The sequence below is a fragment of the Vespa crabro genome, chromosome 19, assembly GCF_910589235.1.
Source record: "Vespa crabro chromosome 19, iyVesCrab1.2, whole genome shotgun sequence".
Lineage (NCBI taxonomy): Eukaryota > Metazoa > Arthropoda > Insecta > Hymenoptera > Vespidae > Vespa > Vespa crabro.
Genome location: NC_060973.1, coordinates 302,932 through 329,570, shown reverse-complemented (window position 1 = coordinate 329,570; position 26,639 = coordinate 302,932). Strand labels below are relative to the sequence as shown.

Here is a 26,639-nt window from a genome sequence, read left to right as displayed (position 1 = left end):
TATACACATCCGCATATATTTCATCGGAACTTTACGTAGAGGAAAATATGAAGATTTTCGGCATTTTAATGGGGAAGCATTGGACATTTATATATCAATAACGAATGAATATTTTCCATACATATTATACCACATTTCCCATAGTAATATCATATTTTAGAAGAAACAATTTATTTCACATTCTAAATAAGTGATCACAAAATTCGTTAAAAATAATCATTCGACCTGATAACTTTTAGCCATTGCTTTAAGGTCCTTCCTGGAAATTTTCCTAGAGCCCGTATAAGGCATTTTTTCTAAAAATTTCACACCGCCTCGTAAATGATTGAAATCTGCCATATTTTTTTCCACCATTTCTTGAAGGTCTCGTTCGGATAACTAAATGTTGGATAGAGAGTTCAACGAATAACTAAATTCTCATCAGGATATTGATATTTTTTCTATAGAATCGTACCTTCGAACCGGGAACTTTGGTAACAAAAGCGATGGGATGCTCATTGTCTAGAAGATGGGGCACACCCACAACTGCAACCTCGATTACATCAGGATGAGTTTGCAAAAGTTTCTCAATTTGGGATGGAGAGATATGAATTCCTCTGTACTTCATTGTCTCCTTTAGTCTATCGACGATGAAAAATTCACCGTCCTCGTCGTAATACGCAAGATCACCAGTATGGAACCATCCTATCGTTATTATAGACGAATGATCAGGATAGATAACTAAATGAGTTTCTTTAATAAATAATATTTATCTCTCTCTCTTTTTTTTTTTTTTTGTTTACCATCTTTATCGATCGCATCTTTCGTTGCCTGGGGATTATTATAATAACCCTTCATCATATTTAACGATTTTATAAAGATTTCACCTATCTTATTTGGACCTAATGTACTTTTAGTTTCTGTGTCGACGATCTTGATTTGAACGTTTTTTGCTATCTCTCCAACGCTACCTGCTTTGTGATGTAGCTTTTGAGACGTTACAGTGCCGCCAAGCTCGGTTATTCCTAAAATAATTTTAATGATACTATTGAAAGACTTAGTTTACATCTATCGAAATATCGCCCGTATTTTCCTCGCCTTACCGTATATTTGTATAACGTGGCCATTTGGAAAGCATTCTTGAAGATGAGCTTGACTTCTTGCGCTAAATATACAACCACTAACACATAGATACATAGCACTGGATACGTCGTATTTGTTATAATAACCTGATTTTATTAATCTATTCGCCATGCTAGGAGACATGAAGACCCATGTAACCTATAAACCACTGATTTTTATTATCATATAAAATACATATATGTATATTAATTATATTGCTCCGTTAAATAAACGTATATCGTTTAGGTATTAGGAAAGAAATTTTGAAACCCATGTAAACGGATTTCTGTAAATAAATGAAAGTTCTGTACAAACGCGTTTAGCCTGCATATGAGGAGGAATTTAGATGCTCTTGATAGTCGGACCCAAGAAAGGGTTAAACCTTTTTCGTATTACTTCATACGCGATAACTATTGCTATTAATAATTTAATAATAAATAACGCCTTCTAATCTCACCTTATACTTTTCTATAATTTTACACGTCATTTCCTCATCGAATGAAGGATAAAGGAGTCTTCTGGTATGGTTCACTACAGAACTCAAGGTTAATAAAACTCCACTAATCCAAAAGTATGGCGTCATCCAAAGTGGAACTATATCGCCTTTGATATAACTTGGTAAGAGTGCATTACATAAAAGAGCGGAATGTGAAATCTTAACTCCTTTAGGAAGGCCAGTTGTACCAGATGTATAGAGAATAGCTGCTGTATCTTGAATGTTGCCGACTTGCGTACATTCAAATTTCTCCACGTCGGATTTGTTATGACCTTCGAGTACTTTTGCAAAGGGCAAAGCATTCGAAGCCTTACCGAAAACGACTACCTTGATATCGTGATTTTCGAGTTTCGCCGCTTCCAGCATTATGCCTACCGAACTTTCGTCCGCAAAAACAATTTTTGCACCTGATAATTTCATAAGATATCTTGCCTCTCCTAAAAGAAAGATTAGATAAAGACAAGATTCGTTTAGAAATTACTTCGATAATAGAAAAATATTTACCTATGTCCGTTGAGTAATTCCAGGATGTAAAAATTGCTGCCACGCAGAAACTAGCGAAAATTGGTGTAAAACTGTCCATAATGTAAGGAGTGCATACGGCGACCACATCGTTAGCTTTGATTCCTTGTTGACGCAACCATAGTGCACATTTTACAGTTCGATCAAACATTTCGCCAAAAGTATATGTCTCCTCGGTGATAACGTCTATCTGTTACGATTGATATTAACTAACTTGATATTAATTATATATTTTGTAATGAACGACGTAAAAAGAATTAGACCATGAAATGAAACCAGTACGAGTTTAACATTGCTTATCGATAGGACTACACAATAATTCGCAAAATGTTACGTTTGTTGCATCACAAATATCTCCCGATATTTACTATTATTTTTTTTTATTTTCCCTATTAACATTAGCATTATTATACTATTATCTTCATCATCAACGACGCCATTGTTATTATTACTATTATTATTATTATTATTATTATTATTATGACTATCCATGTAAGTAGATTGTTACTCTGAGTAGGGCCAAGGGTCTTGTAATATCGTTTTCCTACCTTTCGCAATTCTCTTTTTGTAATCTGTCAAAATATCAGAGACGTTAGAAAGGGGCAACCTGTGTGTACATTCTACATCTCGGTGAATGACATGATTCACAATGCAGATTGATAAAGAGAAAAATGTAGCTTTTTATCGTTTCAATAGCATTACTTGTGATACGTTATTGTCTCGATCTATTCTCATCTTCATACAAACTTTCAAGGTTCATCGGTACAATTTTTGTAACTAGTATAATAATACCAATATTGTTTATGCATAGTGGCACTTTATTTGATTTACGAGTTATTTAGCTCGTTATGATCATTTACTTACCTGACCGACAAAGTCCGGTTTATCTTTCATTCTGTCCAAAAGTAATTGTCCAATGTTCGTGTATTCCGTAGAAAAAGGTACTTCTTTGCCTTTGAATACATTACCTTCCTTAATGAAATCGGTCTTACTCTGAAATAATCGATTGAAATGATTTATTTAGTCTAATTGTAAATGTATCTTAATCATTCGTGTCTCTCAGCTGGTTATTAATTTATTTTAACATCACGTGTAAGGATCAAATCTTTCTCAAATTTTGGATCGCGGAGAAAATAAAATATAATGAAATTATTTTGTCACTTACGTTTATCAATTTACGATCCATGTTTGTCGATTGTATATTTTCAACTAGAGGTATATTCAGTCTTACTTTAATATCTATAGCCTATCTCATAAACGATCACAAAGATCGAAGTTCCTTTTTGAAATTAGAATCCCACTCCACGAATTATGAGGTATAAATATTGATGAGATCACGCTGATTTATCACCCAACAATTATCGATTGTTTCACGATTAACGATAAACATTCAATAGTGATATTTGTATTATTATCGACGGACGATCTATTGCGCCACCTAAACAAAATGTTTCATCACTCCGAGGACATATTCGCGGCGCGCGGATGTTACCTTGGGAAACCAACTTTAATAAAATGAGAAGAACAAGCTCATATCCGATATACGACGATATTCCCAACGAATATCCGATAAGCGACTCAGATATCTTGCATGATCTTAAGGACCACGGACAGAAGATCTTCTTCGTGCCATTTAGGAGCGTATGAGGTTTTAAGAAGAAATGACAGCGGCGGTACGATGAAGAAATTCAGAGAGAACCATTGCTCCAACCTCGCAAAGAGTTATAACGAGTGAGCGTCGAGAAGGATACGTTGGGTGAAACCGTTGTAATCGCGGAGAAAGGAAGGATAAAGTGACAATACTATAATTGTGGTGGGGCGAATCACGTTGGCACTAAGAGGCCAACGTGAAAGTGGAAGGATCGAAATATTTTCGCTGAAATGTACCTGGGGATTACGCGTTCCTGTTTTAAAAAAAGATTAAAAATCACGTGATTTGTAGCAGCAAAGGCGGTAATAGCGGGAGATCTAAAAATATAGAAATACTTCAGTATCCGAAGATCATATCATATCAATCGTAGTGGATGCAGCCAGTGAGTTATCACTGTCGTGAGTTAGAGCCAGCACACCAGTATCGGTTCACGATCTTTGAAAAAGATTCCTAAACTCAGGAAAAGACGACGGATGTATAATTCGCAAAAGCGTATTGTTTAGCGTAAAATAGGGGATGATGTGGGACTCATGGTGGTAACCAAGGAAATTATTAGGAAATGCCGCGAGATTAGTTCGTGCGAGCAAGTCTGAGATATTCCTGGAAAAAGAATATTGGATATCCAGGATAAGCCAGATTAATTAATCAGGGCGGACTCACTTAGATCATGATCTCACTCAGATCACTCCCGTCAATGAGTTACATCTATATCTTAGTAGTGTAGTGTAGATAGCTTGTCGAAGTTCGCGTGGCTTTATACCCGACGAGAACGACTTCGATGAGCGGAATCGATGCACGTCTTAATAGACAGACAACACTTTTCGGAAAACCCGCAAGGAATAGTATCGAACCGAAGAACTTTATTTATGTCGCACGATTATGGGTAATTTTTTAAATTGCTGATCGCGACAGGAACTCCAAGAAAGAACGAATAGGTCGAATCGGACGCTTATATCGTTATTAACAAAGCTTCGCGTTCGAATAGGAAAAAGTGGCATCGTCATGTAGGTTAAGTGCAACAATATTTGAGTATTATGCAACACCGTAGTATCGGTTCTGCTCCATTTAAGATATCGTTCGGAACCAATAACGTGTTTATACGAAAATTCGAAAGTCCGCAGACTTCGTTTTGGTGCCCATAAGAAGACCGGAGGTAGGTACAGTTTTTAAGTTAGCAACTCCGTATGTAGGTTTCTATAGAGAGTGACCCGTGTTCTGGGAGAAGATCGAAACGCAACGTGTGAAATAGGCCAGCCAGAAGGTTCTATGAATACTTTCAGGCGGCTTTAGCCGATCACATTAAACTCTGGGTCGTCTAAGCGAGCGAACGATCAAAGTGAATGCGAAAGTGAGGACAAATGAGCTCGAAATATCGCAATTGTCAGTATAACACGAAGTATGACGAATTTGTGCGATTAAATGAGTGAGGTAAATAATAAATGATTACAAAGTGCAAAGTGAAGTGTGAAACTTATGTGTCATCAAAGTGCAGCCAAGTGATGGCAAGTAATTTTAAAGAAAAGACAGGACGATAAAATATTAAGTGAATGCGTAGTAAAATCTCGAAAAGCATGAAAAGAACAGTATCCTGAAAAAAGATTTGTATCATTAATAACTAAATATCATTGGTTCTATCTGGTTTTTTCTTTGTTCTTAAGGTTTTAACCGTTCCCTTAGATTTTTACTATACCATAGTGATCATTCTATCGTTGACGTGGACGTTAATAATTCCTCGTATTTTTCTATTTGCATTTGTCCTATATTTGATTTTTCATATTTATGAAATTAAGAATACGTTATGCGTTGTGAGCTAAGCAGTTTCTTGTTTAGATAAGGTAAACATTGCTGACGTTTTCATATTTCTTAGTTTTAGAAATAAAGGAGATAATATTGGAAGGTTCTTTCTTATCAAGAGAATAGGCGATAATAAATTATCTAATTAGTCTCTTTTATATTCTTTCCTTATATAGCCAAATTACAAACTGGCAAAGCAAGCAATTCAAAAAGAAAAAGAAAAAGAAAAGAAATGAAAAAATAATATTTATAAGCTATTAAATAATATATAAATAAGTTAAATAAATGAAATATAAATACCTAGAATAACATGAAAAAATATTAAAATGAACATAAATTTTAATGCATTATCCTGTATATCATATTTTTTCTGCAAACCATTCCTGTCGATGATTTAAAAGAAATAAAAAACATTGTATTTACCAGTCGCTAATCAAATATTTGGACTAAACAATTAACCAAATAAAAGCAATTTCAATATTTCATTGTTTAATGAATTCGTAGGAGCGACAAAAAGAGGATTAAAACGAAATAGTATAATTTTATATAAAATTAGTACTGAATATAATTATTCAAATGATAATTCTTTCTTTTCACATGACATTGTTTACACATGGTCACTTAAGTCACAATAATGACCTTTCTTTCACCTTTCGAGATTCTTTCAAAAAAGTGAACAAAAAATCAGTAATAATATTTTACTAATCCTTTAGACAATTTTAAAATTATTTTTAAATCCTTAGTCTTAAACGAATATCCATGTCCACATCAACATCACCGGAATGTTACGTACGATGAAAGTTTTAAAATGTTCGACATTTTAATCAGACATTGATATTTGTGTACCAATAAATACTTTCATTACATATTATTTTAAATGTCATAAAGCAATATTATATTTTAGAAGACTCCATTTATTGCACATTCTGCATTATCCATTAGAACATTCGTTGAAAATAATCATTAGGACTCATAGCTTTTAGCCATTGCTTTAAGATTTTTCCTGGATATTTTCCTAGAACCCGTATAAGGCATTTTTTCTAAAAATTTCACACCACCTCGTAAATGATAGGGATCTGTCATATTTTTCGCTACCAATTCTTGAAGCTCACGTTCAGACACCTGAATGTTGGACAGAATTTAATAAATAACTAAACTCTCATCAGGATTTTTATATTTCTTTTTGTTCTATGGGATCGTACCTTCGAACCGGGAACTTTGGTAACAAAAGCGATAGGATGCTCATCGTCCTGAAGATGAGGAACACCAACAACAGCAACCTCAACAACATCGGGATGAGATTGCAAAAGATTCTCAATTTCGGTTGGAGAGATTTGAATTCCTCTGTACTTCATTGTCTCCTTCAGTCTATCGACGATGAAAACTTCACCGTTCTCGTCGTAATACGCAAGATCACCGGTATGAAACCATCCTATCGTTTAGACGTATGATTAGAATAGACGATTAAACGGGTTTCTCTAATAAATAATATTTATCTCTTTACCGTCGTCATCGATCGCATCTTTCGTTGCCTGAGGATTGTTGTAATAACCCTTCATCATAGTTAACGATTTTCCAAAAAGTTCACCTGTCTGGTTTGGGCCCAATGCGCATTTACTTTTTAAATCGACGATTTTGATTTGAGCATTCCTTCGTACCGTTCCAACGCTACCTGCTTTGTGATGTGGCTTTTGAACTGTTATAAGGCCAACTTCAGTCAATCCTAAGAAAATTTAAATGATGTCTTTTAAAGAAATTTCGTTTGCAAGTTCTAACAGACGTATCAAAATATCGAACATATATATATATTGTTCGGCTTACCGTACATTTGTATGACATCGCCATTTGACAAGCATTCCTGGAGCTTAATTTGACTTTCTGCGGTAAATATAGCTCCACCAACGCATACTTTTCTAATACTGGAGACGTCGTATTTCTTAAGATAGCCTGATTTCAATATTCTATTTGCCATGCTGGGAGACAAGAAAATCCATGTTACCTGTAAAACAATAATTTATATTATCATTTAAGATACATATATAAACATTAATTGCCGTATCCCTGCAACACATCGTATTACTTATAACACATCATGAAGATTTTCAAATGTTACTTATTCGGTATTTGTAGCCAATACCATAAACAATGTATGAACTGTCGTCCATCTCCAGATGGGATATTTATAATTCCGGTTAATAATTTTACATCATTAATTATCACATTACGGCTATTGGTCTTACCTTATATTTTTCTATGATTTTACATATCATCTCCTCTTCGAATGCAGGATAAAGTAGTCTTCTGTTATAATTCACCACAGAATTGAATGTTAACAAAATTCCACTAATCCAAAAGTATTGCGACAGCCAGAATGGAACTCCTATGACATTGAAATCGTTCGGCAAGAGTAGATAATTCAATAGAAAGAAATGCGAGATTCTAACTCCTTTAGGATTCCCAGTAGTACCAGACGAAAAAAGAAGTGCAGCTGTATTATGGAAGTTATCGATTTGCGCACATTCAAAATTCTCCACATCGAACTTGCTATGACCTTCAAGTACTTTCGAAAAGGACAAAGCATTTAAAGCCTTATCGAGTACGACAATCTTGATATCGTAATTCTCGAGTTTCGCCGCTTCCAGCATTATGTCTACCGCACTTTCGTCAGTAAAAGCAATTTTTGCACCTGATAATTTCATAAAATGTCTTGCCTCTCCTAAGGATTATTAAATAAGGATGAAATTTCTTCTGAAAGTACTTGGAAAATTAAAAGGTACTTACGTATATCCATTGCGACGTTCCATGCAGTAAAGATTGCTCCCACGCAGAAGGTAGCGAAGAATGGTGCAAAACTGTCCATAATATTGGGAGCGCATACGGCGACCACATCGTTAGCTTTGATTCCTTGTTGACGCAACCATAGTGCACATTTTACAGTTCGATCAAACATTTCGGCAAAAGTATATGTCTCCTCGGTGATAACGTCTATCTGTTACGATTGATATTAACTATCGATTAATTATATATTTTGTAATAAACGATGTAAAAAGAATTAGAGCAGGTAAATGGAACTAAACATTATGAGTTTCATCCATAATACGGTAACAAAATTTGCGGAGTGTTATGTTTCATTCCACTTCTTGACATGTATTACTATGTTATTACGTTTATTATTGTTATTAACATTATCATTATAATATTATCTTTTTCATCATCGTCCTTACTATTATTATTATTGTTGTTGTTATTATTATTATTATTATTATTATTATTATTATTATTAATATTATGATTACCCAAGAAATAATACTTAATTTATATTAACACCCATGTAATAGGATCAAGAGTCTATTCAAGCTTTCGAACCGCCAAGCACTTCTAATTTTCTCTCTAATTTTCTAATTTTCCAACTAATTTGTGCAACTAATATGAGAATACCGAAATTGTGTGTGATAATGATATTTCATTTGATTCCAGCTATGAGTTCGTTGAGATCTTTACTTACTTGACCAATCAAGTCAGGTTTAGCCTTCATTCTGTCCAAAAGTAATTGTCCAATGTTCGTGTATTCCGTAGATAAAGGTTCCTCTTTGCCTTTCAATATATTATCTTTTATAATGAAATCATTGTTACTCTGAAATAATCGATTGAAATGATTGATTTAAGATGCGACTTTCTGTTTGCTACGCGTTATTAAATTATTTTAATTGCACATATTTAACTGCACACGATCAAAAATCTTACTCAAAATTTGGATCGCACATGGAAAATAAAATTTATTGAAAAATTTCTTGGACACTTACATTTATCAATTCACAGGCCATAATTGTTGTTTATATACTTTTTACTAAAGATGCACTCAATTATACTCTTGTTGATCGCATAAACGACAAGAACAATCAAACGCGCCTTCTCGATTAGTACTTAGTTCCGCTAGATAGAAGTTGAAATGGTTGAAGTGACAACTGGTTTCCTTTTTTCTTCAAAAATACATTCCAGTAATTGAATTATCCCCTATCACTTTAATTTAAAATTTTATATAGCGTAGGAAAGAAAAAAACAGTTCGCCTGTTATTATTATTTAAAGGCGATAGAATATCTTTCATGATAAGTGAAGTTCTTTACATAACGCATGTTATGAATGTTGACCTAATCGGCATTACGAACAAACATAAGTTAATGATTTAATAATTGCTGATAAAAAACATATCTTTTCCGTATTTTTATCTATTGTTCTATTATATATTATATTATATTGGGTCGACGAAACCAATATACAATAACAACTGACAAATGAATATCAAAAAACGTATTATGGGACCAATTATAAGAATTCTATCTTAAAGCTTAAAAATCTGTCGAAATGATTAGATTTAAAGTAAGCGTCAAATATGTAAATGGGGAAACATAAAGAAGTATTTACTTTAAAATCATGGGCTTACGAACATCATTAACAGTATTCATATAAAAAAAAAAAAAAAAAAAAAAAAAAAATGAATCCATCAATTATAAATAGAGAATAACGAAAGTTTTTGCCTCCACTAGTCATCCACTAGGATCCAATAAACATACAAAAAATTTATATCTTTTAAGTATATCTCTCTACATGATGAACCATTGACCACATTCATTATCTTTTCTTTCTTATATATATAAAAAAAAAAAAAAAGACTTTAATATCTTCGCATTTGTTTTGATTATTTTGTTTTCTCTCTTATTCGGCTCATGATGAGTAGGAATGATACACGGGTAACAGTTAAATGATGATTTAAAATGAACGCAAATTGTTTCCATTATTTCAGTGACTCATAGTACAGCATTATTTCTTACGCGTGTTTGCCTATGTGAAGTCAAAAAAAATTAGATTGCAATAAGTGTATGTAATGAATGAGCTATTAACTTATAAAAATGGTCTGCATTCAGCGGATTCTTTTGTATCTGAAAATATTGATCATTATAAACGATGAGAAATTTTTCATTAATTGTATTTCTTCCATTTAAACGGTGCTCCTTTATATCGAAACATTTATTTATACCATAAAAATGCTATTACACACCTATTATATCGTTTGAGATGAGCAATCGTTCTTGACACATAAAATTATTTTCACAAAAAAATTGCATGAATCAAATATTATCAATTATTTAAAGAAAAGGCTTGCAATTTATTACTGTTCAAACAATAATCGATAAGATTAATTGTAAAAAGTTTAGTAATAAATAATATTAAGTATTATTCGTATTTAAATTTCTTATATATTTGTATATGTAACGTGCATAAATCTGATATATTCTTTGAATTTTTAAAATGCTTAAACATCTAAAAAAATTAGTGATAAAGCCTCTTTTTCTTATCGTCCTCTAAATGAAGTTATTTATTGGTAATAACTTTCCTAAGGTGACTAATTTCTATGTAACATTCTTTCCTTATGCTACCAACGAAAATTAAAAGGCAAAAAAAATATAATAAAAAGGTTTAAAACTTTTGGAAAATATAGGTTTAAGAAAATTGACTGACAATATGAGAATACTGTTAAATATTTATCAGCAGAGATAAATAATTACTTTAAAACAAATATCCAAACCCATTTCTATGTCATGTGAACGTTACGCGCAAGGAAAGTATTAAGATATTCGACATTTTAATGGGACATTGATATTTATATAAAAAATAATGAATAAATAATTTCCATAGATATTATATTACATTTCGTATAACAATATTATATTTTATAAGACTCTATTTATTAGAAATTCTAAATTATCCATTAGAACATTTCCCGAAAATGATCATTAGGACTGATAGCTTTTAGCCATTGCTTTAAGATTTTTCCTGGATATTTTCCTAGAGCCCGTATAAGGCATTTTTTCTAAAAATTTCACACCACCTCGTAAATGATAGGGATCTGTCATATTTTTCGCTACCAATCCTTCAAGGTCACGTTCAGACACCTGAATGTTCGGTAGAATTTAATAAATAACTAAACTCTCATCAGGATTTTTATATTTTTTTTTTTTTCTATGGGATCGTACCTTCGAACCGGGAACTTTGGTAACAAAAGCGATAGGATGCTCATCATCTAGAATATGGGGAATGGCCACGACCGCAACTTCGATTACATCGGGATGAGTTTGCAAAAGATTCTCAATTTCGGTTGGAGAGATTTGAATTCCTCTGTACTTCATTGTCTCCTTCAGTCTATCGACGATGAATACTTCACCGTTCTCCTCGTAATACGCAAGATCACCGGTATGCAACCATCCTATCGTTTAGACGTATGATTAGAATAGACGATTAAACGAGTTTCTCTAATAAATAATATTTATCTCTTTACCGTCGTCATCGATCGCATCTTTCGTTGCCTGAGGATTGTTGTAATAACCCTTCATCATAGTTAACGATTTTCCCAAAAGTTCACCTGTCTGGTTTGGGCCCAATGCGCATTTACTTTTTAAATCGATGATTTTGATTTGAGCATTCCTTCGTACCGTTCCAATGCTACCTGCTTTGTGATGTGGCTCTTGAGTCGTTATAATGCCACAAAATTCGGTCATTCCTAAACAAATTTTAATGATTCTGCTAACAACATCGTTTACGATAAAACTTGCCAAGAAATTTTCTGAAATCTTACCAAAAATTTGTATGACGTCGGCACTTGGAAAGCATTCTTTAAGTTTAATTTGACTTTTTGCTGTAAATACAGCACCACTAAGATTCAATTTGGAAATACTAGACACGTTGTACTTCTCAAAAAACCCTGATTTTATTATTCTGTTCGCCATGCTAGGTGACAAGAACATCCATGTTACCTACAAACCAACCTTTTACATTTTCATATAGGATAGGTATATAGATATTAGTAGAATTCCTGAAAACAGGCTATACATCTTAAATTTTGACTTTGTTAATGGTAAAAAAAAAAAGAAAAAACTTTCAAACACTTTTTGAAGGAGTTTTTCAGCATAACAGTTGCGTACACATTAATTGTATATCTTAAAGAATTCAAATCTTGTTTGTTGAACTTGTCGATTTTGTAGCCAATACCATTGGCAATATATCAAAACTATAGACCCATCTTCATACTTCATACGGGATATTAACTATTCCCGTGTTAATAAATTTACATTACATTGCAATTTCTTGGCTTACCTTATACTTTTCTATGATTTTACACGTCATCTCCTCTTCGAATGTAGGATAAAGGAGTCTTCTGCAATAATTAACCACAGAACTCAACGTTAACAATACTCCGGTCATCCAAAAGTATGGTGACAGCCAGAGTGGAATTCCTTCCGTATTGAAATCGCCCGGTAAGAGTACATTACTTAAAAGAGCAAAATGTGAAATTTCAACTCCTTTGGGTAGACCGGTTGTACCAGAAGAATAGAGAAGTCCCGCAGTATTCTGAACGTTATCGATGCTCGTACATTCAAAATTCTCCAAGTCGGACTTGCTATGACCTTCAAGTACTTTCGAGAAGGGCAAAGCATTGGAAGCCTTACCAAAGACGACGACCTTGATATCGTAATTCTCCAGTTTCGCCGCTTCCAGCATTATGTCTACCGCACTTTCGTCCGCAAAAACAATTTTTGCACCTGATAATTTCATAAGATATCTTGCCTCTCCTAAGGATTATTAAATAAGGATGAAATTGCTTCTGAAAGTACTTGGAAAATTAAAAGGTACTTACGTATATCCATTGCGACGTTCCATGCAGTAAAGATTGCTCCCACGCAAAAGGTAGCGAAGAATGGTGCAAAACTGTCCATAATATTGGGAGCGCATACGGCGACCACATCGTTAGCTTTGATTCCTTGTTGACGCAACCATAGTGCACATTTTACAGTTCGATCAAACATTTCGGCAAAAGTATATGTCTCCTCGGTGATAACGTCTATCTGTTACGATTGATATTAACTATCGATTAATTATATATTTTGTAATAAACGATGTAAAAAGAATTAGAGCAGGTAAATGGAACTGAACATTATGAATTTACACCCATATAATAGAATCAAGAGTCTATTCAAGATTTCGAACCGCCGAGCGCTTCTAATTTTCTCCCTAATTTTCTAATTTTATCTCTCACTACGATTTCCTATAGACATTTTCGAAAAACCCACGGAAGAGATATATTTCGACATTCGACCAAACTATACTACTCGTAAATCTTCAAAGCTTCTCTCCTTTACTGATTTAGAATAAAGAGGATAAGTTCCACAATGTCTCCATAGACAAAATCACACTGCAATCTGAATATATTTATATAAGACATGATTATATAAGACATGTAAAGTAATAATGTGCCATTTTGATACGAAATCGCCCATTAAACTACAAAGAAATTACCGAAGAGTGTATGGTCATCCGATGTGAAAAAAGCCGGATATGCACGTCGTAATATTTCTTCTTGTAGGGCTACGTCGTCAACCTGATATGTCGGACATAGTTAGAAATTGAATATAGCCACGATATCCTTCATGTTAAAAAAATTTCACAAGTTAAGGAATACCGTTAAGGAGTACCTAATAAGTTTTTTTAATTGTTCTTGCATTTTGTGGAATTTCGATTTCCTATCTTCCACAATTTTCTTTTTGCGATCTGTTAAAATAACACGAATAAAAATGTAAATTGACGAACGGAAAAATGTGGCTTCTTATCGTTTCAATAGCATTATTCTTGTTCAAGAAATGATTCACTGTGATCTCAAGTTATCTCTATTTTCAAGGTTTTTCATCGGTACAATTTGCACAACTAGAATTACAATGCCGACATTATTTATAGATAGTTACATATTATTTGATACGAGTTATTAGCTCGTTATGATCATTACTTACTTGACCAACAAAGTCGGGTTTAGCTTTCATTCGGTCCAAAAGTAACTTTCCGATGTTAGTGTATTCCGTAGATAAAGGTTCTTCTTTGCCTTTCAATACTTTACTTTCCTTAATGAAATCGGTGTCACTCTGAAATAATCGATTGAAATGATTTATTTAAGATACATCCACTTATAAATCTATCACAATCGTTTATGTCTCTCATTGCTTGCTATGCATTATTAGATTATTTTTATTGATTATTATATTTAACCGTACACGATCTAATTTGGATCGCATAGAAAATAAAATTTATTGAAAAATTTCTTGGACACATACATTTATTAATTTACTGGCCATGATGATCCGATTATACACTTTCGACTGGAGATAGACTCAAATATACACCGTGATTTATGTAGATCTTAGAATTGATAAGGATGGTTAAAGTGCGCTTTTACGATTAGTACTGCATTTCACGAGATATGAATTGCAACTGTTACTTTTTCCCGACATTACTAAGTGTCGTTTTCACGATAAATGAATTATCTCCTACTACTATCATTCCCACGTTTATATAGCATAGAAACCCACAAGAATGTTCGCCCGTTTATTTCTCTTTAACGACAATGTAATATCTTTCATGATAAATAAATTCTTTTCTAAAACATTTTAAAATTCTCCAAAACACACGACATGAATATTCTTCTAATCGGCCTAATAATACTTAAAAATGAATTAATAATTGATAATTGCTGACAAAGAATATCATCTTTTTCATATTTTCAACTATCTATATAAACGTCAATTGGGCAAATATATGTTAAGAACTGCAAAATAAATAGCGTAGAATTAAAAAATTTATTATTGATTATTATTCTACTGTAAAGCTTAAAAATATTATCGAAACGAATAGATATGAATATAAATTTTAATTCACTATAGTGTATATCATACTTTGATGGGAAAACTTTTCTCTCGTTGATTTAGAATGAAACATCGTATTAATTGTAGGAACTGTACCAATCGCGGATCGAATATTTGAACGAAGCAATTTACAAAATAAAAGTACATTTAATATTTATTTTTCACTTAATTTGTACTAGCAGGAGGCACAAAAAATCAAAATGAAATAGTGTAATATTGTGAAAAAGTATTGCGAAATATTATGATAATTTTTCTATATCAAGATTATTTAAATAGTTAAATAATTATTACTTATAATTAGTTACACAATTAATTATAAGTTGATAATTAAATTTCTCTTATATTTTGTAATTCTAACAAAAATTAAATACAGATTAATAACAACTTTTAATTAAATAATCTAATAACGCTATTACTAAATGATCCTAAATGATCCTAAAACTACCGTTACCTTTTTCATTAAACATTAATAAACATTATTAAACATCTTTTTTTTTTTTAATAATATACAAAAGAAAAAGAAAAAAAAGATAAGTTGAAATACAAGGACAATTTAGGGTTAAACTTCTCTCTAAACTGACCTGTTAGTTACGGGTTCAATATGCAATATACGTGCAGTCATGAAATAAATTAAACTCATAGTTCAGTTTATCTGTTTCAATTGATATTAACTGTTAATGCTTTAATTGATACATTTGATTAATAAACGATATACGATCAAGTCGTGAAATTTTTATCATTATACAATAACTTTATTTGATTCCAGCTATTAGCTGGATATCTTTATATTTTTGATATTTTTACATACCTGACCAACAAAATCGGCTTTTGCCTCCATTCTGTCTAACAGTAATTTTCCGATATTTGTATATTCCGTAGATAAAGATTCTTCTTTGCCTTTCAATATGTTATCTTCCATAATGAAATCGGAATCGTTCTAAAATATTCAATTAAAATGATTGATTACGTCCACTTAACAAACGTACTCTAATCGATTATGTCTCTCAGCTTGCTAAAAGTTATTTCTTCATTTTAACTGGATATATTTATCAAATTAAAATCGCATAAAAAATGAAACTTAATTGAAAAATTTTCTTGAATGCTTACGTTTATCAATTCATCGACCGTCATGATTATCGATTGTAGACTTTCCATCGGATATACCTTTACCCTGGTCTACTATAATGTCCTTTGGCAATCTAGAAGAAAAGAAAAGAACGTATGCTTTTGAGATTAATACTTTATTCCACGAAATATGATTTGTAACTGTTAAAGAAATTCTAACTGCTTTGTTTTTCCTAGATAATCCATTAAAGTAACTGAATTATCTTCTACCACTACCATATTCACGTTTACATAGTGCGTAAATTCAAATAAGATATTTCTTCCAAATGATATAACATATATCAGGATAAAGTTATTCTTTTTCAAAACACGTGTAAATACAGAAAGAAAAGTGTTATAAATGTTAATCTAATCAAGGCTATTAATAATCATAATATCAATAATTTTAAGTTAATGATTGATAAATTCTGACGAAAAGGAAAAAGAAATCGTCAACTTTTAGACATTTCCCTCATATTTTCGTCTATTAGCATATATGTCGATGAACTTGATATATATATATATATATATATATATATATATATAAAGAAAAATTGCAGAATAAGTAGTAACATAAAATAGTAATGAAAAATATAAATTCAAACTACACAAGTTGTAAATGCGAATATGTATATACGATATCCGTGATTTTAATAAAATAACAGATTTATCGAAGAAAAAGTTAAGAAAAGCTATACAGAAATATAAAGATAGTCTTAACTCGCGTCTTAGTTGCTTCGTATCTGATTTGAAACTGTTCTATGTCGATCGTCATATTCGCCTTCCACTTTGTCCTTTTCTTCGATAACCAGGCTTCACTCGCGTGCACACGCATATGCTCACGCATATTCGTATCCATTAAAAAGAAACCTTGGAAAATTCTTAAGTGGACCGATACGAGGAGCGGATAGACCGACTCGCTCAAAGCATTTCACGCGCAAAGCATCGTCTAAAATATGTATACATATATACGTATATATAAATATAAAAAATATATTTTCTTTTACATTCAAAAGAAAATATGTTAAATATAATTATCGGTTCATCGTACAAAAATATATTCTATTCGATATTTTTCTCGATAACTAATGAAAGCGAAACGAAACTCGCATAATTATTGAATTTTTGGAATTCGGTTTGATGGATTATTAATTTCGTGAATAACTTATTTGTTTTTTCTTCTAATTGACTTATATGTAAAATAATGGAACTATACACGTGTGTATAAAAGATAACTGATGAATGAATAAATTATTCTAGTGTCTGATGGCGTATCACTGTTTCTTGCGTCTATTAGTTCACACGAAAGTTCATCCCGTTGATAATGAAAGTAATTTGAATCATATATATTTCAAAAGACTCTTTCGTATCTAAAAATGATGAGATTTTGAACAATAAAACTTCTACATCATTTTATTTCTCCATTCAAACGATGCTGCTTTATATCGAAACATTCTTTTTGGATATCACTGAATAGAAAAAATATATTACCAAAAAAAAAAAAAATATATATATATATATATATGCATATATAAAGCATTAGAAATGGACAGGAGTTAAATTTTTCTTATTATATACTCTGTAATAGTTTAATTCTTTATTCACCTAGTGCACTTAGTATCGGTGCTAACGATCGTGTCTAACATGTATAATTCATCAAAGACTCCATCATTCATTCAAAGAAACATGTAAATATAAGAGATTGAGTTCACAGTCCATTAAATTACTCAAGTAGTATAACGTGTTTCACGAACACGATTTTTATGTTACTTGTGAGAATGATATAATTTATACAAGCTTATACATCGATACGATAAGCGTATGATGTTCCCGTTCACGCTTGCAATTCATATTTTGTCCGTATATGTTGCTGAAATCACTTCGAGTTAAAGACGATAAAAGCGATCTTTGGAGTAAAAATATTTATTTGCATTTCAACATTTACAACTTGACGAGTATCTCAAATTTACAGATTAGAATAGTTTCATGTTATGAAATAAAATGTTCACGACATATTTTCGTTACATCTTAAATTATTTATATAATTTAGATTTTTTTTATCATAAATTTGGCTCGCTGACATTTAGACATAACAAAATATGTCTTTAAAGATATAACTCATTCTTTCATTAGTAGTATAATTAGATTAATTAATGATTCATGTCACGTAATTTTCATTTTTGTATTTACAGATGTCGAAAAAAAAATAGCCTTGTCGTGGGAAGATACAGCGTTTTTAAAAAAATAACAATTAAAAGGTATATATAGATCTTTACGAATGGTAGATAGCAGTGATTAGTGACAAAAATATAAATTCAGTAGTGTATTCTTAAGAAAAAAAGAAAAAACGCCCGATTTTGTGAACAGTTTAAAAATATTACAACATAGCTGAGTGAAGATATGTCCGGTGGAAAGTATACAATCGCTAATCATGGAGATCAATAAATTGATAAACGTAAGCGTTCATGAAAAATTTTTCAATTACGTTTCATTTTCTATGCGATCCTAACTTTAAGAAAAATCTTTGATCATTAAATATGTCCAGTTAAAAGAAAAGAACACCGTTTAGTAAGCTAAAAGACATTATCATTTCAATTATTGAATCAATTATTTCAAAGTGATATCGATTTTGTTATAAAGGATAATATATTGAAAGGCAAAGATGAAACTTTATCCAGTGAATATACGAACGTCGGAAAATTACTCTTGGATAAAATGAAGACCAGACCCGACTTTGTTGGTCAGGTATGTAAGAATCTTAAAGAGCTAAAATCGAATAAAGTGTCATAACATCGCATGTACACAGACACATGTACGAAGATACATGCACGCACGCACACTATTTCAGTAATGTGCAATTAGTTTTACGAAATATAACGAAGGACAATAAATAATTTATAATGAATGAGAAAACTCGTGACAAAATTGTGTATATTCAATATATTTTCGTTCTTGAAAAATTTTACTGGAGTGAAGCGCAGCAATTCACATTTTTGCACGTGTCGTTTACAAAGACGTAGAATATACTTCTTAATAATTCTTTTTTATCGCCATATCGATAAGATCGAAAAGGTCTTATTAACAATAATTTTTTCTACATCGTTTATTAATGAAATGAATAAGTCATTCATAATAACAGATAGACGTTATCACCAAAGAGACATATACTTTTTGTTTGATCTGACTGTAAAATGTGCGCTTTGGTTACGTCAACAAAGAATCAAGGCTAATGACGTAGTTGAAGATTATAGGATGTCAATGGATATTTCAAGGCTAGGCCAGTGACAATCCTTAACTCATCGAGCCTAGGCTTCTACTTTTACTGTTTATTTATTGGCCGGGTTGACATATTATCGAAACCCAAATACTTTACTAAGAATGCCTAGGCAAAGGTGGCCATGTGTTTTTTATCTATGCGTTTTGTTTAGCTAATAGTCGATAGGTTCCCAAGGATAACTGTTTCCAATGGTGTTATATGATCCTTAAGAGAAAGTACTGGGAACAATGGAGAGACGCACGTGTGCGTCAACAAGGAGATTTATAGTTATTTAAAGTAAAAATGAAGAAGAAAAGGTCGAAATTGCTTGCTATAGAACTGTTTGATGAAAAATAAAAGAAAGATCTAATCGCATAAGAGCACCAATTTATAATATTTTCAGGAGCAACAGGACCGATTCCGTATGTAGCACGGATCATCACTGCAACCAGACGCAATCCAAACGTATGTTATCACAATAAAAGATATGAGGGACTGAAAAGTTCATAACCTACTAAGTTATCTACACTAAACCATTTATTGTATAAACAACACAAGGTTATACATCAGATACGATAGACGCATGGTTTCTTGGTTGCGCTTGTAGTTCATATTTTGTCGCTGAAGTTAACATACGCTTTATTTTTATTTTTATCGATTAAATCAAGCAAATTATGATGATTCAGAGTTTTCATGTCAGATGGCACCTCTATGACTAAAGAGTACGTCTCGTTCCAGGTCTCCTCGAGAATTCGTCATCATGCTCGTAAACCTAACGAGCAGACTCTATCCTAAACGGCATGGAGCCAGATATAAAAACACATATATATTCTCTCTTATTAACCATGACGTTGAAATAAAGATGAATTGGCAAGAAATTCTCTTTTGCGGTCTAGTGAATGAAAGCGAGGAACATCCGATGATTATGTTACCAAACACAGATAAGGCTGGCTAACGAATGAACACCTGCCCAAAATATCATGATTCATCTTTTCGAAACTTTGTTTTCACCTGTTGTTTAGGTGCCACATAATACAATATTACTAATAAGTAGATGTCTACAGTAGTAATAACTTATATAATGTTACTAGTCATTAAATGCTACTAGTAATTGTTGCATATCCTCGTATCGTTGCTTATTATTATTACGAATTATCGTTGAGTGCATATCCTTATAAATTAGTATTTGTTCTTTAACTGTCCGTATCGATATAGAACGGTGATAAGATAAGAGGTTACGTAACAACAAATTGCATTTTTTTGTCTTTATGTTTCCAAAATAACAAACTGAAAAATTAAACAAATTGTAAAATATTAACAAAATGTAAAATATAAAAAATTAAAAATATTCGAAAATTAAGGTTTGAAAAAAATGAAAATGCAATTAAATATGTTCTACAAGAATATTTAGTACATAAATGATGAAAACAAATAATGTACAAAGAAAAATACAAAAAAAAGAAAATATTAAGATAATTATAACTTTGAATGTACTGTTCTGTGTACACGACGATGATTAAACGATTTACATGTAATTAGATTTACATGTAAATCTAATCAACAATGAAAGGAATGACTTGTAGGTTTTACATTGAACATAAATCACATACGTAACAGTCTTTATCATATCTGAAACAAATTACACATACCCAGTGACTACATGAAACGCATTTAAGTCAAAGTCAAACTCTAGACTTGAAAATAAAATACCGCAATTCCCCATATTACAACCATTTCCAATCCTTCTATTCGAATGGTCTATTTCTACTATGTCCCCCGGTAATCGATTGATAATGAAAAATATTTGATCTAATTATAAAACAAGTATCTACATCTATGTCTTGTCACTCGGACTTGACAAACGCGGAAACTATTAAAATATTCCGTTTTCAATGAGACACCGTTATTTGTATATATATATATATATATATATATATATATATATATATATATATATATATAATAAATACTTTCTATACAAATACTATTCTCTACAAATAACATAATAATACCTTATAATAATTAATATCTTACAAGAACTCATTTATCATTATCATTATCATTATCACTTATAAAATAGAAAATATTTCAACATTCATTTGGCCTGGTAACTTTTAGCCATTACTTTAAGATCTTTCCTGGCTATTTTTCCAGAAGGTGTGTGCGGCATTTTTTCTAAAAATTTCACACCTCCTCGTAAATGATAGGATTCCGTCATATTATTTGCCACAAATTTTTGAAACTCTTGTTCGGATACCTGGACAGAATGTAATAAATAACTCTCGTGAGGTTTTCAATCATTCAATTTTTTCTATAAAATCGTACCTTCGAACCAGGAACTTTGGCAATAAAAGCGACGGGATGCTCATCGTCCTGAAGATGAGGAACACCAACAACAGCAACCTCAACAACATCGGGATGAGATTGCAAAAGATTCTCAATTTCGGATGGTGAGATTTGAAAACCTCTGTACTTCATTGTCTCCTTCAGTCTGTCGATAATGAAAAGTTCGCCGTTCTCGTCGTAATACGCGAGATCACCGGTATGCAACCATCCTGTTGTTAAGATTAATAATTTGATTAAACGATTAAACGAGTTACTCTAATAGACCATCTTTATCACTTTTTTCTTTTTTTTTTTTCTATTCTTTTACCATCAGCATCGATCGTATCCTTGGTTGCCTGTGGATTATTGTAATAACCCTTCGTCATCTTTATTGATTTTGTCAAAAGTTCACCCGTCTTGTTTGGTCCTAATGCATTTCCTGTCGCTATGTCGATAATCTTGATTTGTGCGTTATCTGTTACCATTCCAATGCTACCTGCTTTGTGATTCGGCCTTTGACTCGTTACAATGCCACAAAGTTCGGTCATTCCTAAGAATGTTTGAACGGTTCTATTAACAGATTTCGTTTACAAGTTCTAACAGACGTATCAAAATATCGGACATATATATTCTTCGGCTTACCATACATTTGTATGACATCGCCATTTGACAAGCATTCCTGGAGCTTAATTTGACTTTCTGCGGTAAATATAGCTCCACCAACGCATACTTTTCTAATACTGGACACATCGTACTTTTTAAAATATTCCGTTTTCAATAATCTATTTATCATGCTAGGTGACAAAAACAGCCATGTAACCTGTAAAAACAAAGATTCGTCTCTTCATTTAAGATTCTTCTATAAATATTGAATTAATAGGGTCTTTGTGTGCTTATGAAAATAGATAACATATTATTATTATTATTATTATTACTCGTACCAATAAGGAAGTTTACTTACAAACGCCTATAATACAAATTTCTCTGTATTACAGTTCCCTACAAATGGATTGCATTTCGTAAAGAGCACAAAATGTTATTTAATTAGACGATGTTTCTAGAAGAACCTAAGATACCATTAGCAATGTATGAAACGTCATCTATCTTCAAACACGATATTAATTATTTCTATTAATAATTTTACATAACATTAAATTATATATTTATATGATGTTACCTTATATTTTTCTATAATTTTACACGTCATTTCCTCTTCGAATTTAGAATAAAGTAATCTCTGACAATAATTAACTATACAACTCATGGTTAATAAAACTCCACTGATCCAAAAGTATGACGATACCCAAAATGGAATTCCATCTGTACCGAAATTATTACTCATGATTAAATTACACAAAAGAGCGAAATGCGAGATTGTAACTCCTTTAGGAAGACCAGTTGTGCCGGATGAATAAAGAAGTGCCGCTGTATCGTGAATATTATCGATTTGTGCACATTCAAAATTCTCCACTTCGGACTTGGTATGTTCTTCGAGTACTTTCGAGAAAGACAAGACATTCGAGGCTTTACCAAAGACGACGACCTTGATATTGTTATTATCGAGTTTTGCCGCTTCTAATATCGTCCTTACCGAATTTTCGTCCGCGAAAACAATTTTTGCACCGGACAATTTTATAAAGTAACGTGCCTCACCTGAAAATGATCATGTTAAGACGAAATATGCTTGAATTGAAAATAAAAGAAGGCTCACGTATATCCATTGCGGGGTTCCAGGGAGTAAAGATTGCTCCCACGCAGAAGGTAGCGAAGAATGGTGCAAAACTGTCCATAATATTGGGAGCGCATACGGCGATCACGTCATTAGCTTTGATTCTTTGCTGACGCAACCAAAGCGCACATTTTACAGTTCGATCAAACATTTCCGCAAAGGTATACGTCTTTTCGGTGATAATGTCCAACTGTTTGGATTGATATTAACGATCTATCAATATTTTCATCAATAAATATCGTTAACAAAGTTATGTAGAAAAAATTAGATCGTATATAGCGTGTCTAGACGACGAAAAACGGAAGAACGGAAGAAATATTATCTAAACCTTTAACAAGTACATATGTAATTCCATATATACATATATATACATATATGTAGTTTCTTTAGAAGGCACCTATGTAAATCATATTTTTTATCCTTTGGATACTTGTTATAATATCTGAGATTTCTATCTACTTTTTATAAATTATTCAAATTATCAAATCATGGATACAACGATAAATGTTACATTATACATTATGTAACCGATAATCCGGTAATAAAAAATTATATAATGACGCATCATTAAAATTCTTACTTGACCAACAAAGTCGGGTCTAGCCTTCATTTTATCCAAGAGTAATTTTCCGACGTTCGTATATTCCGTGGATAAAGGTTCATCTTTGCCTTTCAATATATTATCCTTTATAATGAAATTGGAAGCATTCTAAAATAATCAATGTAAATGATTGATATGTTGACACTATGGTTTACTTACAAATTTTATCTTAACCGATTATTTCACTTAGCTCGTTAAACATCATTCATTCGCACTTTAACAGAACAAATTTATTAACGATCAACGATCTTATTCAAAATTTAAGATCATTTAGAAACTAAAAGTTGTTTAAATGCACCAACAAAAAAAGAACGGTTGGAGGCTTACGGTTATTGATTTATCGGCGACCATGATTATATACTTTTTACCAATGATAAATTTTTTATACTATACTACCGTTCCATTAAACGATCTCAACGTTTGATATTAGAACAATATTCTACGTGATGTGAATAACGACTGCAGAGAGGAACACGTTGTCTTTATTCTTATAGTAAGTATAAGAGTGACTGGACTATTCTCCTATTTTCTATCCCCTTCCATTTATTTCGTTTACAAGTAAACTTTACGTCATGTGGAAATTAACTATGACTTTTCATTCATTCTAATAGATAGTTACTACTTTCGTATCGAAATCATAAGAATTATAAAAACAGCTGTATGCTTTTATAAAAATAACATTCACTAGATCTTGAAGTTTCTAAAAAATAATAAAAATATAAATTATCTGCCGACGTAATTATTAATTAATATCTATCCAGGCTATATTTTTCTTTGATAACGTAATATCTATGATAATTTAATAGAGTTTAACAATCAGGAATTTTTATATAAATTTGCAAATCATCTTCTAGGAAATTTTGCTTTTCAAGAAGATGTTTTGTTCAATTCTTCTTTACGATGACCAATGATTTGATTTAAAGAAACACATGTCTTAATGAGTTCAGTATCTTTTTCATAATATATATATATATATATATATATATATTATTATTTCTTTTTTTTATGATACTTTCATCGTGTCGTAGTTCAGGAGAAGATAAAATTAAATTCTATTGACTTTATTAGACGAGACATCTACTAGACGAGACAATATCTACGTTAAAGGTCGATTCACACATTGTGGTTCAATCTCGAATCAATACCGTCAGTTCACAGTCATAGTTACAGTTTTTACAGGTTTACTTTTTATATTCACACATATCTACTGTCAATCAGATTATGCAGATCCGATTCTATCGAAAATCTTCTCTGTCCATAGACCAAAAATTATAAGTTAAAAAAAGATCAATTAGTATATTCCAATTCAGTTTCCATTTCGATGGTTCGGGTACAATAACTTTAATATTATTTTATCTAATTAAAATCTTCTTACCTATTTACATATTTTCGTTCAATATAAATTCAATCACCGATCATATTTTCTCTATGTCCCAGATCTTTCAAAATGGATAGCCGTCAAAAAAATTGCTCTTAAATGACTAATGAAATTTTTGTAACTTTTTGTTTATGGTGCAATATAAAGGAAAGACAGAGAAGAGTAAATATTGTATTATTAGATCATGATAACAATGTTTCATTTATCTTGCTTGTTAACGAAAAATCGCTTTACCTTACCACTATCAGCTTCATGCATATAGATATTATTTGTTTCAAGGAATCATTTTAATAAGATTTTTATGATTAGTTAACCCTATCATTTTTTGTGAAATTATAATCATGTCAGAAAATAAAGAACGTTCTCGTGAAAGAAACGTTTGTGAAAATTTGTGTTTGCATAAAGTATTTTCGGAGATTTATTTAAAGGGAGAAATTTGGATGTCCAAGATGCGTTTCACAAAGAAAAAGAAAAAGAAGAAAAAAAACGTTAGGGTTGACTGATTACAATTAAATTTTATTAAAAATAACAATTTAAATGTTATACGTTTAAATGAAAGATAATATTTACGTGTATTGATATTATTTAAAGATCATATCTTGTATAATCTGGAGAGCATTTAAAGTGGGGATGAGCGTAAAAATAGAAGATCTCCGTTGTTCATAAAAAAAAAAAAAAAAAGAAAAAACTTTATTACAATTCCGTCAAAAATCATCGTTGACGACGATCTCGTAGAGAAAATATTTTTCTGATTGCTGATCGAACTGAAACTTAATAGAAATCTGTGAACGCGTAAGTAAGTGAGTATTAAAATCACTGTGACCCAAATTTCGATTGGAATGAGGACGTAACGGAGATTGAACTGAACTGTGTTAATCGACCTTAAAACGATTAAACTATTCTAGTCCGTTCAACCGCATGAATCAGAAGATGTAAAC

At 31.6% G+C, this 26,639-nt stretch overlaps 2 protein-coding genes and 1 long non-coding RNA gene across 5 annotated transcripts; 1 reads left to right on the top strand and 2 right to left on the bottom strand.

Annotated features, from left to right (window-relative positions):
* On the bottom strand, window positions 1-11,111 carry LOC124430758. Its single transcript, XM_046977756.1, has 16 exons — window positions 9,368-11,111; window positions 9,070-9,198; window positions 8,346-8,553; window positions 7,805-8,280; window positions 7,386-7,563; window positions 7,069-7,287; window positions 6,767-6,996; window positions 6,531-6,686; window positions 3,285-3,365; window positions 2,984-3,112; window positions 2,102-2,309; window positions 1,559-2,034; window positions 1,083-1,260; window positions 783-1,004; window positions 455-684; window positions 1-378 (listed from the first exon to the last, which is right to left on the bottom strand). Exons 1-16 carry the CDS (start codon window positions 9,386-9,388, stop codon window positions 217-219), a joined length of 3,303 nt encoding a protein of 1,100 aa, XP_046833712.1. The 5' UTR covers window positions 9,389-11,111; the 3' UTR covers window positions 1-216.
* Window positions 11,112-11,247: 136 nt separating this feature from the next.
* Window positions 11,248-24,960, bottom strand: LOC124430757 (nonribosomal peptide synthetase 30-like). The gene is made up of 17 exons (XM_046977755.1): window positions 24,651-24,960; window positions 24,303-24,431; window positions 23,705-23,912; window positions 23,171-23,646; window positions 22,636-22,813; window positions 22,322-22,543; window positions 21,994-22,223; window positions 21,773-21,925; window positions 16,416-16,484; window positions 16,117-16,245; window positions 14,403-14,531; window positions 13,256-13,463; window positions 12,715-13,190; window positions 12,197-12,374; window positions 11,900-12,121; window positions 11,598-11,827; window positions 11,248-11,516 (listed from the first exon to the last, which is right to left on the bottom strand). Exons 1-17 carry the CDS (start codon window positions 24,672-24,674, stop codon window positions 11,358-11,360), a joined length of 3,420 nt encoding a protein of 1,139 aa, XP_046833711.1. The 5' UTR covers window positions 24,675-24,960; the 3' UTR covers window positions 11,248-11,357.
* Window positions 18,024-20,955, top strand: LOC124430919. 3 transcript variants are annotated; one of them, XR_006943878.1, is made up of 3 exons: window positions 18,024-18,325; window positions 18,605-20,133; window positions 20,407-20,955. It is a non-coding gene; the product is annotated as an uncharacterized LOC124430919 (long non-coding RNA). The 3 variants fall into 3 exon arrangements; XR_006943877.1 differs by having other exon boundaries at window positions 18,024-18,367; XR_006943876.1 differs by lacking the exon at window positions 18,024-18,325 and having other exon boundaries at window positions 18,378-18,867; window positions 19,053-20,133.
* Window positions 24,961-26,639: the final 1,679 nt, after the last annotated feature.